The following is a 17,429-nucleotide window of genomic DNA, read 5'->3' as shown; positions in this document are numbered from 1 at the left end:
TGCAGTACTTAAGATGCTTTTAAATTAGGACTAAGATAGTAATCTTTAAGATAGTAAAGAATGATAATAAAGAGCAAAATATATCAATAGGTACTATACTATTAGTTAGGCATTATACTATTAATGATCGAAAAATATAGATTTGTTTATAGTTTCCCTGATCGCGAGTGTTATTCTGTTACTTCGTATATTCCTTTAAACTAAGTACTAGTAGGATTTAAGTTTTTGAACTTTACCTTGTTTATAAATTTAATATAATTTAAAAATAGTATGAACAGTCGTGATAACATACCCAAATATTGCGAAGTTAGTATACAGGGCGCAGATCTGTTGTATCATTTTGTAGGAAGTGGCACTCTTATTGACCGGGAGATTCAACGCATTTGGGTTAAACACATAAACTAGATCTTCAAGGTGTGAAACTCCTGTTAATCCATATGTCCTGCCTGGTTGGCCTACAACATTCCGTTCAGACACACTCGAAAACTCAAATAAATATAATTTACCGTTTCCACCATTAGATAAACGCCTTGCGTATCTAATTATGGGATAAATAAAAAGATCAGTTTCATAGCTCACAAAAATCGGTATCGTATTCAAAGACCTCAACGGGGACCCAGTGTAGTATTGTCTGATAACATCTGCCAGTTGCAAGTGGCGCGTTGGTGTTGTTCGATAAAAAATATCTCTTGGCACTAAAATTTCTGGAAATCTGCGATAATTATCAATTATATTAGAGTTTTCAAGTATTGATACAATAATTAATCCTTCGTTTGACATGTATCCTAGTAACATGTCGACCTGCTGCCGCCCATTTTCAATCAAAGTAAGGGGTGGTCCAGTTAAAAATCTATCTAATCTTTTTCTATGACTGGCACAGTATAATATCCTCTTGTTGTAAACTGAATATAATCTTCCGCTGCTATAATAGTTGAATTAGTGTTGATGAGTTGTCGGACAGGTACGGTTTGGAGAAATTTTAAGAGCGCTGAACTATTCGTAGTCACAAGGCCCAGCTTTTTACCAAGTTCAAAGGCTCTTCGTTTTTGTTCAAATGCTGTCGAGAAATCGTTTATTGGTACTCCACTTGTTCCTATTACTCTACGAAACAGCCCTTTCGACATCGGTGATAGTGCGTGTAAAGCCACAGAAGCAGAACCCACGCTTTCCCCAAAGATAGTCACCTTGTTCGGATCTCCACCGAAGTTTTTTATATTCATTCGAACCCATCTTAACGCAGCTACTTGATCTTTCATTCCTGCATTTCCGGGTACGGATTCAGTATCTAAGACCAGAAACCCGAGATTGTCAAGTCTGTAATTGATCGTAACCGCAACCACATCATTTTGATTAATTAGAAAATCGGGCCCGTACAAATCATCATTACCAGATCCGGTTATATAAAGACCTCCGTGAATAAAAAACATGACCGGTAAAAGAGAGCACGGTGGTAACTTCGGTGTATAAACATTTAAAAAAAGACAATCTTCACTTCCAGGTATGTATATATTAAAGAGTGGGTCAAATTGAGGACAAACGCTGCCATGTACTGTTGCATTTCGTATTCCTGTCCATGACCTTGCAGGTTGAGGTGCCTAAAATTAGTTACTGGGATTAATATTAAACCAAATTTTGACCGCCGTATTGCTTGCATGAAACGTAAGTCAAGCTGTATTTTGGGTGCCACAGGTTAGTATTTGAATACGGGCAGGATTTTAAGGTTTAACTTATCTTGTAATTTTTAAGTGACTCACGAAAAACAGAAAATTTATAAATACAATGTTTTTAGGCTTCAGAAACTTCATATACCTAGTACAAACCACAATTGTACAAACACAGTTTTGAAATTAGTTCCGAGATCCACAATAAAGAGTCCCTACCTAAATTTTAAAGGTAGGCTTGTACCTAAGTAGTTTGCTATATTCAGTTAACGCAGAAAAAGATCTCGGATCAATTGGGGGTAGATATGCTTAATCTCTGCTAATTTACCAACATTAAACCTTAAGGCTTACCTTAAACCTCCCACTGCCAGTAGGCGGTGCTGCATATGGAATGCCTTTAAAACTGTAAAACATTTTATCTCCCGTGATTGTCCATTTCTGTTCCCCTTCCAACAACCCTTGCTTTACCCGCACAGTCACAGCGGCTACATCATGCTGAAATATTTGTTACATACTGTTTTTAGTAATAAATCCAAAATTTACTAATTTGTAAACGGAAATAATACTGCTTTTACCCATATTATTTTTCCAAATATGAATAAAACTAGGATCACATACATTTTTGTCGTTGCAAAATATATTCTATAATGGCAGGTACATAAATAGTGAAAATATCTACATGATAACAAGTTATATGTATTGCGTGCTAAGTAATTAAGATTATAAACGTACGTATTATGTAAAACGGCTCAACTCATGTTTTTTGTCGAATAATTCCAAAACAGTAACGTCGTCTAACTTTGAAAATAATGCCAATAGTTCTGCATGCCTGGATTTCTTCACGGTGCCAGCGATGAAAACCAGCAGGAGCTCAACGGATGATGAAGAAAAACTACTTAATTTTCGACCTCAGCCCCGTCACATAATGACATATGAACTGTTAGTTTGTTAGTCAGTATAACATCTAAGTATTAAGGACGCACAGAGAATGCATATATACATGCCCATTTAGTGCCTTATAAGTGGATTTTCAAATTTCTGGTAAGGTTTTCAGAATACCATCCTGCTCATCACTGATCGTCCTTTTTCTACTGATTCCATAAAACACCAATTTTCTGATGTAAATGCATATGGGGTTATGTATAATATTTAAAATTATTTATTTATCTTTATTTTACTCTTATTTATCAAAATAGGTATGGTACTAAATAATATTAATAACTAGGTTAGAAGTAAATAAGATGTTCCTAATTAATATTGTTAGTACAATAAATAATTAGTATTGTTAGTGTTATTAGATATGCTGGGGTACATCTTCCGCAAGTCCTTTCATTGTTTTACAGCTTGAGTTTGGGTCACTATTACTTACCGGAATCACCAATGACTATTGTCAAAAATAAAACTAGACCTAACATCCGAAGTGAGTAATTTCCGACGCATTTTCCTTGCAACTATCGCAGCCAAGGTGTTTGACAGTGTGTTAAATGAGTGTTTCAATAAATACGAATTAATAAACGATGCACAATTTAGGTTTAAACCAAGTGTGTCGACGGAGAGTGCCATTTACTGTTTGCAACACACTGTCAAGTACTACACCGCAGACGTATGCCGGTGTACGAGTGTCTTCTTGTCTTATCAAAAGCTTTTGACCTGGTCCCATACGACGTGCTGTGGAGCAAGTTGAGGGACGCGGGTGTTCCTGCGGAGTACATGACTCTACTAAGATACTGGTATGCTAACCAGCGTAACCAGGTGAGGTGGGTTGGTGCTCAGTCGGATGAATACAGGCTGGAATGCGGTGTGAGACAGGGTGATTTAAGCTCTCCACTGCTGTTCAACTTGTATGTTGACCAAATTGAACGACTGAGCAGGACAGATGTCGGCTGCCACATCTATGCCATTTGTATCAACAACATAAGCTATGTCGACATGGTGCTACTGCATGGTGGCTACGTGCTTATAATCTACGAGACATATGCGGAGGAACATAACCTAAATTAATATAACTCAAATAAGAGTGAAATATTAATGTTTAAGGCACCAAAACATCGGCCACGCCATGTCCCACCCGTATGTCTCACCTGAAGGTCATGGAGAAATTTAAATATCTCAGTCATATTGTTACGAGCGACCTAAGAGATGACGAGGGTATTAAACGAGAACGCAGGGCGTTGGTGATATATATGCTTGTCCGCAGATTCGCCCGGTGCACTGCAGCAGTCCTTCTATACTAGTGGACCACCGTCCACTGGCCCGGCGCGTATGTGTCACCCACCGGTGACATATACGCCGGGCCTATAACATCATGCCTGTGCAATATAACAACGCCTTTAGGATCTTTTAGGATGCTGTCCGTGATATGGTAAATAGGAAGCCCCAATGACTTTCAAAAGTCAAAAGTCAAATAACTTTTCTAAAATAGGTAATAAATTACACTTTTTGATGGTCGGTTGCTGGATTTGTAAGATATAGTGGTGATAAATATTACGTGAACTTAAAACTAAATCAACGCTTTTAGAGGGATATAGGAGAGATGCATGAATTATTATAGGCTACATTTTTAGGGTTTTTTATCTCCAAAGAAAAAAAAGTACCTACAGCATAGCATTGGGATACTGAGACACAGCATAAAATAAGGAAAATCAAAATATATTATTTATAAAGAGTTGTATTAAATATTATTTATTTAATCTCTTATTTAAAAATGAATCGCTAAATGTGTTGCAGATCGCAAAACTCGAGAACAGCTGAACCGATTTCGCTAATCCTTTTTTTATAATATTTGTTGAAGTATGAGGATGGTTCTCACGGAGAGAAAAGATAAAAAAAAATTAAAGAATCGACTGTTAGGCCGTTAGGCGGTACGAAGTCCGCCGGGACAACTAGTCTTCTCTATATATAAAAATGAATCACTGAATGTGTTGCTGATCGCAAATCTTGAGAACAACGGAACCGATTTCGCTAATTCTTTTTTCATAATATTCCTTGAAGTATGGGGATGGTTCTTACAGAGAGAAAAAATTAAAAAAAATCCTGAAAAATAATCGACTGATAGGCGGTACGAAGTTCGCCGGGTCAGCTAGTTATTTATAAAAATATTTAACAGTATTAGTTGATTAATTCTAGAACAGCCGCCAAGGTTTTTTGTCGCTTCTTTTTCTAGGAAGGGCATTCCGGGTGGTAGATTAGTTTGTCTATCCCAAAGCATTTTATTAAAGTTTATTTAAATAGAAAAGTTAATTTTTATTCTAAAATCGTAATTTTGCTTGTTCATAAATGCTTTTCCAGAAACACACCGTAGACGATTTTGGATCCGTGCGAAGCGTTAGATTCTGTCCAACGTCCAAGTATATAGCGGATCCTGGATCATACGTGGGCCAGACTACACCGAGCGACGCGTCGGGCGTGGGGTTACTGTAAACAAATAGATTATTTCACTTTTTTATTAGGGTTCCGTAGCCGAATGGCAAAAACCGTTATAGATTCGTCATGTCTGTCTGTCTGTGTGTATGTCACAGCCACTTTTTTCCGAAACCATAAGAGGTATACTGTTGAAACTTGGTAAGTAGATGTATTCTGTGAACCGCATTAAGATTTTTACACAAAAATAGAAAAAAACAATAAATTTTGGAGTTCCCCATACTTAGAAATGAAACTTAATTTTTTTTTTCATCAAACCCACATTGTGTGGGGTATCTATGGATAGGTCTTTAAAAATGATATTGAGGTTTCTAATATCATTTTTTTCTAAACTGAATAGTTTGCGCGAGAGACACTTCCAAAGTGGTAAAATGTTTGTGTGTAAAAGTGTAACATGTTGGTCAACAAAAATTAACATTGAGATAGTTGTATAGGGTTTGGTATCAGCTGAAAGACATTTTGAACAATATCTTGTTTATAAAATTAGATAAAACTGAAAAAACATGTAAAAAATGTTGATTACTTACCCAAATATTGCGAAGTTGGTGTACAAGGCGCAGTACTGTTGTATCAATTTGTAGGAAGCGGCATTCTTATTGACCGGGAGGTTCAACGCCTTTGAGTAAAATAGATAAAGTAGATTTTCAAAGCGTGCAACTCCTCTTAATCCATACTTAATGCCGGGTTCGCTTAAATAATTCCGTTCAGACACACTCGAAAACTCAAACAAATATATTTTTCCATTTCCGCCATTAGATAAATGCCTTGCGTATCTTATTACGGGATAGATATAAAGATCGGTTTCGTAACTCACGAAAATCGGTATCGTATCTAAGTACTTCAACGGTGACCCAGTGTAGTATTTTCTGATATTATCTGCCAGTTGTAAGTGGACCGTTGGTGTTGTTTGATAATACATATCTCGTGGCACTAAAACATCTGGAAATCTGCGATAATTTGCGATGATACTCGAGGTTTCAAGCAAAGGCACAGCAATTAATCCTTCGTTTGATGTGTATCCCAGTAAGATATCAACCTGCTGTCGTCCGTATTCAATCAAAGTAAGAGGTGGACCTGTTAAAAATCTCTCTTGACCAAAATCTTTTTCTATGACTGGCACAGTATAATATCCTTTCGTAAAAATCTGAATATAATCTTCCGCTGCTATGATGGAGCAATTAGTATTGATCAGTTGTGGGACAGGTACGGTTTGGAGGAAGTCTAAGAGCGCTGAAGTATCTGTAGTCTCAAAGCCTAGCTTTTTACCAAGTTCAAAGGCTCTTCGTTTTTGTTCAAATGCTATCGCGAAATCGTTAATTGGTACTCCACTCACTCCTATGGCTCTACGAAACAGTCCTTTCGACATCGGTGACAATGCTTGTAAAGTCACAGAAACAGAACCCGCGTCTTGACCAAAGATTGTCACCATATTCGGATCTCCACCGAAGTTTTTTATATTCATTCGAACCCATCTTAATGCAGCTACTTGATCTTTCAAACCTGCATTTCCGGGCACGTCTACAGTGTCTAAGACCAGAAATCCAAGATTGTCAAGTCTGTAATTAATCGTAACCACAACCACATCATTTTGATTAATTAGAAAATCGGGTCCGTAGTAATCATCATTACCAGATCCAAACACAAAGCCACCTCCGTGAATAAAAAACATGACTGGTATCAGAGAGCACGGTGGTAATCTTGGTGTGTAAACGTTTAAAAAAAGACAATCTTCGCTTCCAGGTTTGTAACTATTTGTGAATAAGTTGTCAAATTGAGGACACACATTCCCATTTTCAGTGGCTTTTCGTGTTCCTACCCATGGCAAAGCAGGTAGCGGTGCCTAAAAATAGTTAAGTAATTTACTGAGATATTACAACTTACTGACAGCGTCTCCATCTGCATGAAAGACTTTAAATCTGTATCTCGGGCACTACGGGCTTAACTTGGTACGCATAGGATTGTTAGCAAACTTTATGTAAGGCAGTAATTTTCATGTATTGACCTTACAAATAAATAAATAAGATTTGAAAGATTTAGAAACACCATAATTGTCTCCTCAGCATCGCATTACTGAGGGTCGTGATTCCTTGAATCATATAATGATAGGAATTTTATTGGAATAATAACAAAAAATATACTATGAATTTTCAAAACTAGTTTTTCATATCATTTAGTTACCACAGAAGAACCATTGCAATAATGTAGACCCCATTATTGCAAACGTACTCGCCTAGAAGATGCCTAAGTATTTACTCTCCTAGTAATGTGAAGCAGTAAACATGAATGCCGGTAGAGTGTTCCAAATCTTAGAGGTTGGTATCAGTAACGTTAAAAGAAATGTTTCGTGCGATTTTACAAACTTTCCACTTTATCAAGCATCACTTTAAAATTTTCACTGGATCTTGGGACATTATTGGAGATATTCACCTAATGAACCTAGTTTGCTAAATCAGCAGTGTCTTACCTTAAACCTCCTTTTGCCAGTAGGCGGTGCTGCATACGGGATGCCTTTAAAACTGTAGAACATTTTATCTCCCGTGATTGTGTGTTTTTGTTCCCCTTCCAACGATCCTTGCTCTACATGCACAGTCACAGCGGCTACATCATGCTGAAATTTTATTGGTTAAATTTTTATGTTCTCAATCCAAAAATACCTGCTTAAACAAGGAGAGTTAAGTGGGATTTAGTTAAATTCTAAAATGGTGCCACTTTTATTTTGAGGAGCATTCAGTTGTCAAATATGATAGTACTATCTATTGAAGTGTCCTTCTAAACAATTTGAAATAAGAAATATTACTTACTTACCCATATTATATTTCCAAGTATTAATAAAACTACGGTCACATACATTTGCATTTGTCTTAGCAAAAAATAGTCTATGAAGATTGATTTTACTGTCGTATAAATACCGAAAATATCTATTTAATAAAAATTAATACATATTGCGTTCAAAGGTAATTAAGGTCATAAACGTGTTATATAAAACGGCTTAACTAATGTTTTTTGTCGGACAACGCCAAGACAACAAAGAATTTAGAACACGATACCATTAGTTCGGAATGCCTGGATCACGTCGAGGGCGCCAGCGATGAAGAGCAGCAGGAACCAAGGGAGAGGTAGTAAAGTCACCTTCCCTTTAACTTGAGCGCTGTGAGCAACGCACCAAGCGGACGTGGCCGCCCGCGCAGCACGCAGTTTGCTTCAGCTTTGCCAGAATAGTACGAAACTTACGAAATCCTTATTTTTAGTCATGTTCGTGTCTTCGGTCTTTGTATCTCTCTCAAACAGACTTATTTAGAACTATTTTAGCGTTTAAACTATCGTGAGTGATTACAAATATAGAAGAATCCGGCTGTACTCACGTGTTTAGTCGACGTAAGTCCGACTAGTTTCGAACCTATCCGGGGTCCTTTTTCACAGGGACTCAGCTCGCAACTCGGAACTAGTCGAGCTTACGTCGACTAAGCACGTGAGTACAGCCGAATTCTTCTATATTTAATTAGAACTGTTAACATTTGTGACATTTTTTTACTTCTCACTTATCGACAGCAGTCCAACATTATATTATCCACGATTCAAAATTTATCAATTAACTGATTTAACGTATTTTAACGTGTTTTACTGGATTTTTACCCCGAATAGGTTCGATACTAGTCGGGCATAATCCGACAAAAAACGTGAGTTAAGCCCTTTTATATACCCAAGGTTTAAACAATATCAGCCACGGTAGTTTAAACGCTAAACTAATTAAGGTCCTTAATCTCATCAGCTAATAATAGGTAGTCAACTCTATCGGTTCTAATATTGTAGATGCGAAAATGTGTCCGTCTGTTATCTTTTCACCGCCTAACCGCAAAGAAATTGGCGTCGCACAGAGACAGCTTTTTGGAGATGGGAATAAAATACTTAATATCCCAGAAAATTAAAGAGTTCCCACTGGATTAAAAAGTTATATCTCTACGAAATGTCGCGAGCATCAGCTAGTGCCTACTATAATAAAATTGCAATTAAGTGGAAAAATTTCCACACTATAGCAAATTAACCTAAAACTAAGCTAATAATAACAATAAAATTATGGCAATGATCATAATAATGATAGACGCTTCGAAAAAAATTTGGAAGTACAGTGCGACAAGGCTCTTTTGGCGCGTGGTGAAAATCGGAACTAACGTTGCCGTCCAGTGTCGACTTTGTTCTTGTTTGAATAGTCTAAGCCTTTGTTCTTTAACAGCGCCCCCCTGTCAATGTCATTCAAGTGCCAAAAGAGCCTTGTCGCACTGTAGAAGTTAATGCATGAACGCACTGCGATCGATATTGACATAGGTATCATTTGAAAGTAACTTGTTGGTTCTTGCAAAGAACTTATTACTTCATCCTTTCTTTTGATCGGAAAGGCATTCAGAACCAGTAATGCATTTGACCATTCAAAAGTACTTCATCATCATCATCCTTACTGGACATAGGTCTCTTGTAGGGACTTCCGCACGCCACGCTCTTACGCTGCCTAAATTTAACAGCTCCCTTCGACTCGCTTGATGTCGTCTGTCCACCTATAGCCTATTGCCCTAGTGGGAGCGTCTTCCAATGATGCGCTTTCCGGTGCGAGGTCGCTATTCTAGCACCTTGGGACTAACACGTATATCGGTTTTTCGAACTATGTGCCACCATACCACCATACCCATTGCCACTTCATGCTTCAGCTTCGTAATCCGTTGAGTTATGTCGGTTACTCTAGTGACTAGTCATTTCTCATTTGATCACGTAGAGAAACTCCAAGCATAGCTCTCTCTATCTACTCTTAAAATACTTGTACAACTTTCTTTGAACAACAAATCTTTCTGTTTCAAATATAGACTGTCGGGAAGGATAGAAAAAATGGGAGAAATTTGGAAAACTCTACAGTGTAGATGTAACCGATGCCATTGTTCTGAAGTTTCCATAGTCTATGACGGACCTATTGTTGAATGTGGACGATGATTGAAAATAACCAATAGCGCGGATGTGTGCGGATGAGGACGCAGATTGTTTGATGGATATTTGATGGCCCTTGTCCAGATGGATAACGCACATAACCACAGAATCCTTATAGAAAGAGAGCCAGCGCGTACCAGACCTTCATTATTTTATAAAAGCTGAAAGTTTTTTTTTTTCAGATACAAGTTAGCCCTGGACTGCAATCTCACCTGGTGGTAAGTGATGGTGCAATCTAAGATGGATGTGGGCTAACCTGGAACGGGAATGGCAGATTTTTTATACCCCTTTGGTTTCTACACGGCATCGTACCGGAACGCTAAATCGCTTGGCGGTAACTAACCACGGCCAAAGCCTCCCACCAGACCAGACCAGAAATTTAGTAATTATAAAACTCCAAACCGCTGCCGGGAATCGAACCCGGGACCTCCCACTAACAACACCACAGCGCTTACCGTTACCACTGCGCCAGGGAGGTCGTCAAAAGGTCGTTTCTCTACGTATTGTCCCCAACACTGCCAGGAACGTTTGTTTGGATGTTTTTTTTTGGCTGATAGTGGCTTTGGGAGATAAGAGGTAAGGTAATAAAGATGTAAAAATCTTACCTACGTCAAAGAATAGTCTCATTTTTTTTCTTCAGAATAGTATTAGAAACAATCACGTCATGTATTGCCAGACACAGGGACTAACTTACGACTATTCGAAAAAACAGAGCATAACATGAGAAACTCCTCCTTTTTTGAAGTCGGTTAAAAACCAACCATAAAAGTTAATGAGAACCACACATGTTCGGAACACAGCAGATTTCGCGTACAGTTTTCAGTAAGTCGTTGGAATCCGACGCAATTTACGTTGATTCAATTTCAGCTGTAGATGAATCGCACGCCGCGTCCGTTGCGCCGGCGCATACAATGATTCCAGGGTTGTCACATGACAATTTTTTTATTTTCTTTTTAATTTTTTTCATCATCATGATCAACACATCGCCGGCTCATTACAGACCACGGGTCTTCTCTCAGAGTGAGTGAGGATTTTGCTCTACCAAGGAAGGGTTCTACCACGCTGGCCATGTGTGGATTGATAGACTTCACACCTTTGAGAACATTATGGAGACATGCAGGTTTCCTCACGATGTTTTCCTTCACCGTTAAGGCAAGTGATATTAATTAATAACTTAAAACGCCTTAAAACGCACATAACTCCGAAAAGTTAGAGGTGCGTGCCCGGGATAGAAGGCGGACGTCCTAACCACAAGGCTGCCATAGTGTTTTTAGTGTTCTGTTCTGTTAAAATTTGTAGATATTAGGTACAATGTATGCGAACTAACCAACTGAAATGGCGACCTCGCACCGGAAAGCGCAGCGTTAGAAGACCCCCCAATAGTTGGACGGACGGTATCAAACGAATCCCAGGAGGCCGCTTTAAACGAAAACCACGCTACGTAGGTATTTTAGTACTTTTTACTTTCCTTCTGATAGCGCGCGGTGGTAAGATTTGCACCTTTAATTCTACAGGAACAGAATAATTCCGCGCGGACATAGTACCCTTTTTTCCGTGGAGAAATCCTCATGGATACCACCGCACCCAGGGAGGCACGGAGGTTATGTCGGACTCTTACCGACTAAAACCCAACGATGTTCCACGCATCGCCTGGTGGCTGGGCTACGGGGCGAAACACGTTCGCGCAACCCAGCCAGCGGCGCCTGCTGAGGACCCACCTCAGGGGACCAATATAGTCCCTACACAGCGTCTGAGGCTCACTAGGAACATGAGGGTGCGCCTCCCGACTCGAGGACTGGTTTCTTTCCGGGCGATAGACTCCCCGTGTCTATTGACCGAAAGGCGGACGTAGTACCCTACAACAACTAGTATAAATTTTTTCCACGCAATGTTTTCAGAAGCCCTAAAAGTTTACGCCGCCATGTTAGTTGTTTACACATAGCCTAACTCTATCAAGGTGTAAGACTGTAAGAATAACATTACAGTCGTTGAACCGCATATTCACCTTTGTAGTTTTGTAAACAAACAACAATCTAAAAGCGTTTCTGTTTATTTATATAGGGAGAAAATAAATTTTGAGAAACCTTAACACATCACCTTTACTACCTACCATATATTTTTTCAAATAGTGAGTATTGTGATCCCAAACCTAATCTTATCCGAATGCAAGGCGTCTAACAATGAAAAAAAATATTAATTCTACCCTTTGATTGGTTGATTCGCTGTTTACCTTTTTTCACAGCCAATCAAGGAGCAGAATTTGCTACCGATTACGATAACAATGAATACGTTTTTCTTACAAAATTGGGGGGGCTTATCGTTACCCAAGCCCCTATTTCACCGCCTTAGAGGTTAAATTTTCAAAAATCCTTTCTAAGCGGATGCCTACGTCTCGTAATAGCTATCTGCATGCCTTTCAGCCCGACCGGTCCTATAATTTGAGCTGTGCGTTGATAGATCAGCGTCCGACTCGCACTTGACTGATTTTTGACAAATAACAAGTTTGCAAAGACCATGCAAAGACAGATTACTGAAAAATTGATTATTTATTATCTCTTTGTTAATTTTGGCCGTAAGTCAGTGCCAAAATATCAATCACCATTGGTGGCCTTTTGCGTCTGCCTATTTATACCATAAAAGCATACCAGATAGCCGTCCCGTTCGAATGATTACCCCAAAATCAATACAACAGTATTTGCAACGCATTTGCAATCATAATATATTTTAGAGTTCCGTACGGACCCCTTTTAATTTGTAACATTAAAGCAGTTTGTGCCCGCGCTCGCAAATACGAACCCCCTATTTATCTAGGGCCGTCAATAAGCGAGTTCTCTATTATGTTTGCTTGAAAATCAACATACATCTAAAAGTCCGCGCACATTCGGGTGGGCCTTATTATTGTCACAGTTCCATCGATCTAATGTGATCGCCTAGTAAAACTGTGATAGCCTAGTGGTTAGGACGTCCGCCTTCTAATCGGAAGTCGGGGGTTCGATCCCGGGCACGCACCTCTAACTTTTCTGAGCTATGTGCGTTTAAATATCACTTGCTTTAACGGGGAAGGAAAACATCGTGAGGAAATCTGCATGCCTGAGAGTTCTCCATAATGTTATCAAACGTGTGTGAAGTCTACCAAATCCACACATGGCCAGCGTGGTAGACTATGACCAAAACTTTCTCTCTAAGAGGAGACCCGTGCTCTGTAGTGAGCCGGCGATGGGTTGATCATGATGATGAATGTGATTTAATCCCCACCTCCTTCCCCAGGATGCAATCTATCTCTGTAGCAAATTTCGTTGAAATCAGTTAAACGGATGGGCCATGAGAAGCTAGCAGACAGACCGATAGACAGATGGACAGACGACACACTTTCGCATTTATATTATTAGTATGGAATAGTACTTATGGACGTTGGCCGGTAACGATAATCACAATGCGCAATCATAACTTTATATCGTCTTCTTCTTCTTCTTCTTCAAATGCCTCTGCATTACTAAAGGGCAGCAGTCAATTGTTTAAACTTCTCCCTGTCCATGGCTAGGCAGAATAGTTCTCCAACTGTTTTTATGCCAGTCCACTCCCTTATGTTACGTAGCCATGACTTCTTCCGTCTTCCCACCCCTCTTTTTCCAACTAAGTATTTTACATAGTCTGCAGTCTGAAATTTTGCATACACCTAGGTTTTTTGTACACAGTAAACTCAAATTATGAAAGGATTTTCGGAATTTCCTACCGTGCGAAGCCTTGGCCGATCAGTGAGTTACAAATAAAACATTCTGGAAAACCAATCGCAAAGAACCCCATCCACTTACCTTCTTTACGATTGTACGAGCGCAGAACCGTAAGCTTAAATAAGTAAGGTTCTAGTTAACAATTTACGGAATTTTCGCCGATGAAGGAAAATGTAGCTGGAATGTTAGTAGCGCTTTTCAGCGTGAAAACAAACAGGGGCTGGGTATTTCTGAAATGGAAAATTTTCAATACCGTTTTACAGTGAACCGATTCAACCGGTTCACTTTAAAACGGTACGGACGGACAGTAGGTACGCGGCCGAAATTGATGAACATCGATCTGTAGAAAGAGACAGTCGGCTAATTTCGGCTTCGTAGAGCGTTATCTCTGTCGCACGAAGCACGGGTCTCCTCTCAAAGTGAGAAAGGTTTTGGCCATATCACGCTGCCCAAGTGCGGATTGGCAGACTTCACACACCTTTGAGAACATTATGGAGAACTCTCAGGCATGCAGGTTTCTTCACGATGTTTCTCTTCCGCCTTCAACGATAATCATATTTATTATACATATCTCACACCCGGCTTTACTACCGTGTTTACCGTAAGTCCGACTAGTCAACCGCGACGGGTGCGCGTACTGAGTCCCTTTGAAAAAGGACCCCGGATGGGTTCGAAACTAGTCGGGCTAGCGTCGTTTAACGCTAAACGTTTAAACTATCATGAGTAATTTCCATTATACTGGTCACAAGTGATATTTAATTACTTAAAACGCACATAACTCCGAAAAGTTAGAGGTGCGTGCCCGGGATCGACTTGCGATTAGGAAGCTGACGTCTTAACCACTCGGCTATCATAGCTTTATGTTTTACTGTATCATTAAAAAAAAGTCACCATTGAGATAGTAAGGTTCTAGCAACACACTCTCGAAGGAATTGAAATGATTACTTAAAGTTCCCCTTCGCCCATTATTCATAATGTCCAATCAAGTAGAAAAGTGCAAAATACTAAACATTATGCAAGGGCACGCACTCGAGTATAGCTGAAAGGTTAACGCGCACTCGAATTAAATGAGGAAAAACTAAATTAAGCTCACCCACGGATTCATTATGACTTCATTATTTAGCTTAAAATAATTATAATGAATACTGAGAAGCCTTATAGAAGCAAAAAAGTTAAGTGGGTGTCTCTTAACCTACTAGCTTATGCTCGCGACTTCGTCCGCGTGGACTACACAAATTTCAAATCCCTATTTCACCCTCTTAGGGGTTGAATTTTCAAAAATCCTTCCTTAGCGGATGCCTGCGTCATAATAGCTATCTGCATGCCAAATTGCCAAATTTCAGCCCGATCAGTCCAGTAGTTTAAGCTGTGCGTTGATAGATCAGTCAGTCAGTCAGTCAAACACCTTTTCCTTTTATATATATTTAGATTATATTTCTTGCATTTTATATAAGTACATTTTGATAGAGAACGCACACCACAGAAAACACCTTCCGTATTTCGTAGCCCATTTGATTTTAAAGATTTAATTAAGACAACAACAAAAGTAGGTAAGTAAAATTACATTAAAAATAAGTAGAAAATAAAGCAATCTGGAATTTATGTACCAAAACACTACATTTTAGATACGGCGGTGCCAACGTGGATGGAAAAGCGTTTTCGGGACAAACATATTATAATAGATCCATAGGTCGTACAATTTTGCATAGGGTAGGTAATAACTCTTTAATCCAAAGAAGTTCATTGCCTTCTGAAGTTGTTACTCAAACCAATCTTAAGCCACTCGACTTTTGAGGATTTGCAGGTATTTTTAAGCTTGGCAGATTTAGCGACACCTGGGACGTTTTGCTAAGCTACCTTTTTACTTAGTATTCTTATTACAGCAGGATTTTTTTCCATTCTCTCTCCAGGGACAGTTTTAGCGAGCAAAATCATGCTAATTAATTTTCTCTAATAAATTCTTCTTTGAAAGTTCTTCTTTGTATTTGTTTGAGATTTTCCTTAGCTTACACCTTTGGATTTTCTTTAGATAAATGATCCTCATAAAATTCATTAAATTATGAAGGAGACGAGATTAATATGACTTACGAAGATAACCGCGATAAAGTTTAGAAGTTAAGCTTTAACTTCAGAATATTTAACAGCAAAGTCTTACGACATAAACTCAACAAAAGTTTAAAATTAAACAGCCGATTCGGGACAAATCTCCAACTTTTAGCTTCTTCAAATAACGATTGGGGGTAAATCAGCTCAATATGTTGATGAGTCTAGGTACCTACTTACGTATTAAGTTGTGTATTTATTTTCTGTATTTTAAGAGTTTTGGCTCCAGGTTTTTGTTTATCCTTCATCTATGCGGCCAAAAGTAATGTACATCGGCCTTTAGAATGACATTTCGGCTTTGTAGAGCGTTGTTTCTGTCACTCATACCTATATGACGTTTCGTCGGTCTCAACGACAGGGACAGCACTATACAAATCTGCTATCTCCTTCTAAAGGTCGATGTACATTACTTTCGGCCGCGTACTGTACTTAGATTCCGCCTTCTTGGAGGAGATGCTTGACAAAATAAAGAAAGTTTTTAAAGCGGTTTGTTTTATGGAAAATAAAACTAGACCTTCTGAAAATTTCCTTTTAGATCTTTAGGTCAACCTTCAGCTCTAAAACTATATTGTTATTAGTTGAAGAGCTCAATTTTTGAATTTATTTAAACACAATCTTATCCTTAAAAAAATTAATTAGGTACATACGCAAACCACAATAATAATAATATTTTATATTGTAACATTTTCATTAATAAAAACCACAATATTATAAATCAAATCTTTAAAAAGAGCAACCACTGAGTTCCTTGCTGGTTCTTCTCGGAAGATTTCTCTTCTCTATTTGAATAAAAATATTTCTAAGCTATATTCTATTTATTATGAAATCAAAATTGTAGATGCGAAATATAAAGCTCCTTATTATAAAAACAAACTGTTGTGGAAAAACTTTCGAAGTTTAGCAAACATTTCTTCGAAGTTTGAAATCTACGAGTGCAGCATTCTACAAAAAGAATTTTCGACAAAATTTCAACAAGCGACTCCGAATTCAAAATTGCAGATTAAAAATGCAAAGTATGCAAAACAAGAGGGCAGAGGAACGAGATTTAGCGTTCAGCATCATTGCATGTGATCGGGAAAGCTGATCTTATCGCTCGGAATATCGAGTTGTGATGGACCGAGTTTTGTGATTCGATTTCAATTTGCAATTCCCATTTTATTTTAGCTTTGAAGGGTTTGCTCTATTTTCTTTGATCTACCTAATAAACCTATTTACTTAAGATGAGTTACTTATAAGTAAGTGGGTTAAGATTTTATTTTCATGCGCATATTTTTTTATCTCGTTATTTTTATCTGCATTCAATAAAGTGTTAAGTTTTTATTTTCAAGTGCATATATTTTTATATCGATATTTTTTATCCACATTTGATAACGTTTTCTAGATTTTGATCTTTATGGGTAAAATCTGACCTACCAATATCATACTAAGAGGTCACCTGAGTACGAGTCTCCTCTCAGAATGAGAAGGATTAAGGTCATAGTTCACCAAGCTAGCCAAGTGTAGATTGATATTCTTCACACACCTTTGAGAACATTATGGAGAA

General features: G+C 38.3%; 4 protein-coding genes across 5 annotated transcripts in view; 2 read left to right on the top strand and 2 right to left on the bottom strand.

The window, feature by feature from the left end:
- The window catches only part of LOC117984450 (kinesin-like protein CG14535), a 437,285-nt gene that overhangs the window by 44,651 nt on the left and 375,205 nt on the right, over nucleotides 1-17,429 (top strand). The gene's annotated exons all lie outside the window — the stretch shown is intronic.
- LOC117984389 (ATP-binding cassette sub-family G member 1-like) overlaps nucleotides 1-17,429 on the top strand; it is a 300,050-nt gene that overhangs the window by 177,678 nt on the left and 104,943 nt on the right. The window lies entirely within an intron of this gene.
- Nucleotides 749-2,277, bottom strand: LOC117984454 (esterase FE4-like). The gene is made up of 3 exons (XM_069500157.1): nucleotides 2,237-2,277; nucleotides 2,013-2,156; nucleotides 749-1,595 (listed from the first exon to the last, which is right to left on the bottom strand). The coding sequence occupies exons 2-3, from the start codon at nucleotides 2,073-2,075 to the stop codon at nucleotides 855-857; spliced, it is 804 nt and encodes a 267-aa protein (XP_069356258.1). The 5' UTR covers nucleotides 2,076-2,156; nucleotides 2,237-2,277; the 3' UTR covers nucleotides 749-854.
- Nucleotides 4,453-8,008, bottom strand: LOC117984453 (juvenile hormone esterase-like). 2 transcript variants are annotated; one of them, XM_069500293.1, is made up of 4 exons: nucleotides 7,887-8,008; nucleotides 7,546-7,689; nucleotides 5,609-6,921; nucleotides 4,453-5,075 (listed from the first exon to the last, which is right to left on the bottom strand). In XM_069500293.1, exons 1-4 carry the CDS (start codon nucleotides 7,935-7,937, stop codon nucleotides 4,910-4,912), a joined length of 1,674 nt encoding a protein of 557 aa, XP_069356394.1. In that variant the 5' UTR covers nucleotides 7,938-8,008; the 3' UTR covers nucleotides 4,453-4,909. The 2 variants fall into 2 exon arrangements, with proteins under 2 accessions (XP_069356394.1, XP_069356395.1); XM_069500294.1 differs by having other exon boundaries at nucleotides 7,883-7,895.

The sequence above is a fragment of the Maniola hyperantus genome, chromosome 8 (assembly GCF_902806685.2).
Source record: "Maniola hyperantus chromosome 8, iAphHyp1.2, whole genome shotgun sequence".
NCBI classification, from domain to species: Eukaryota; Metazoa; Arthropoda; class Insecta; order Lepidoptera; family Nymphalidae; genus Maniola; species Maniola hyperantus.
The sequence above is the reverse complement of the archived record's forward strand: the minus strand, read 5'-3'. Positions and strand labels throughout refer to the sequence as shown.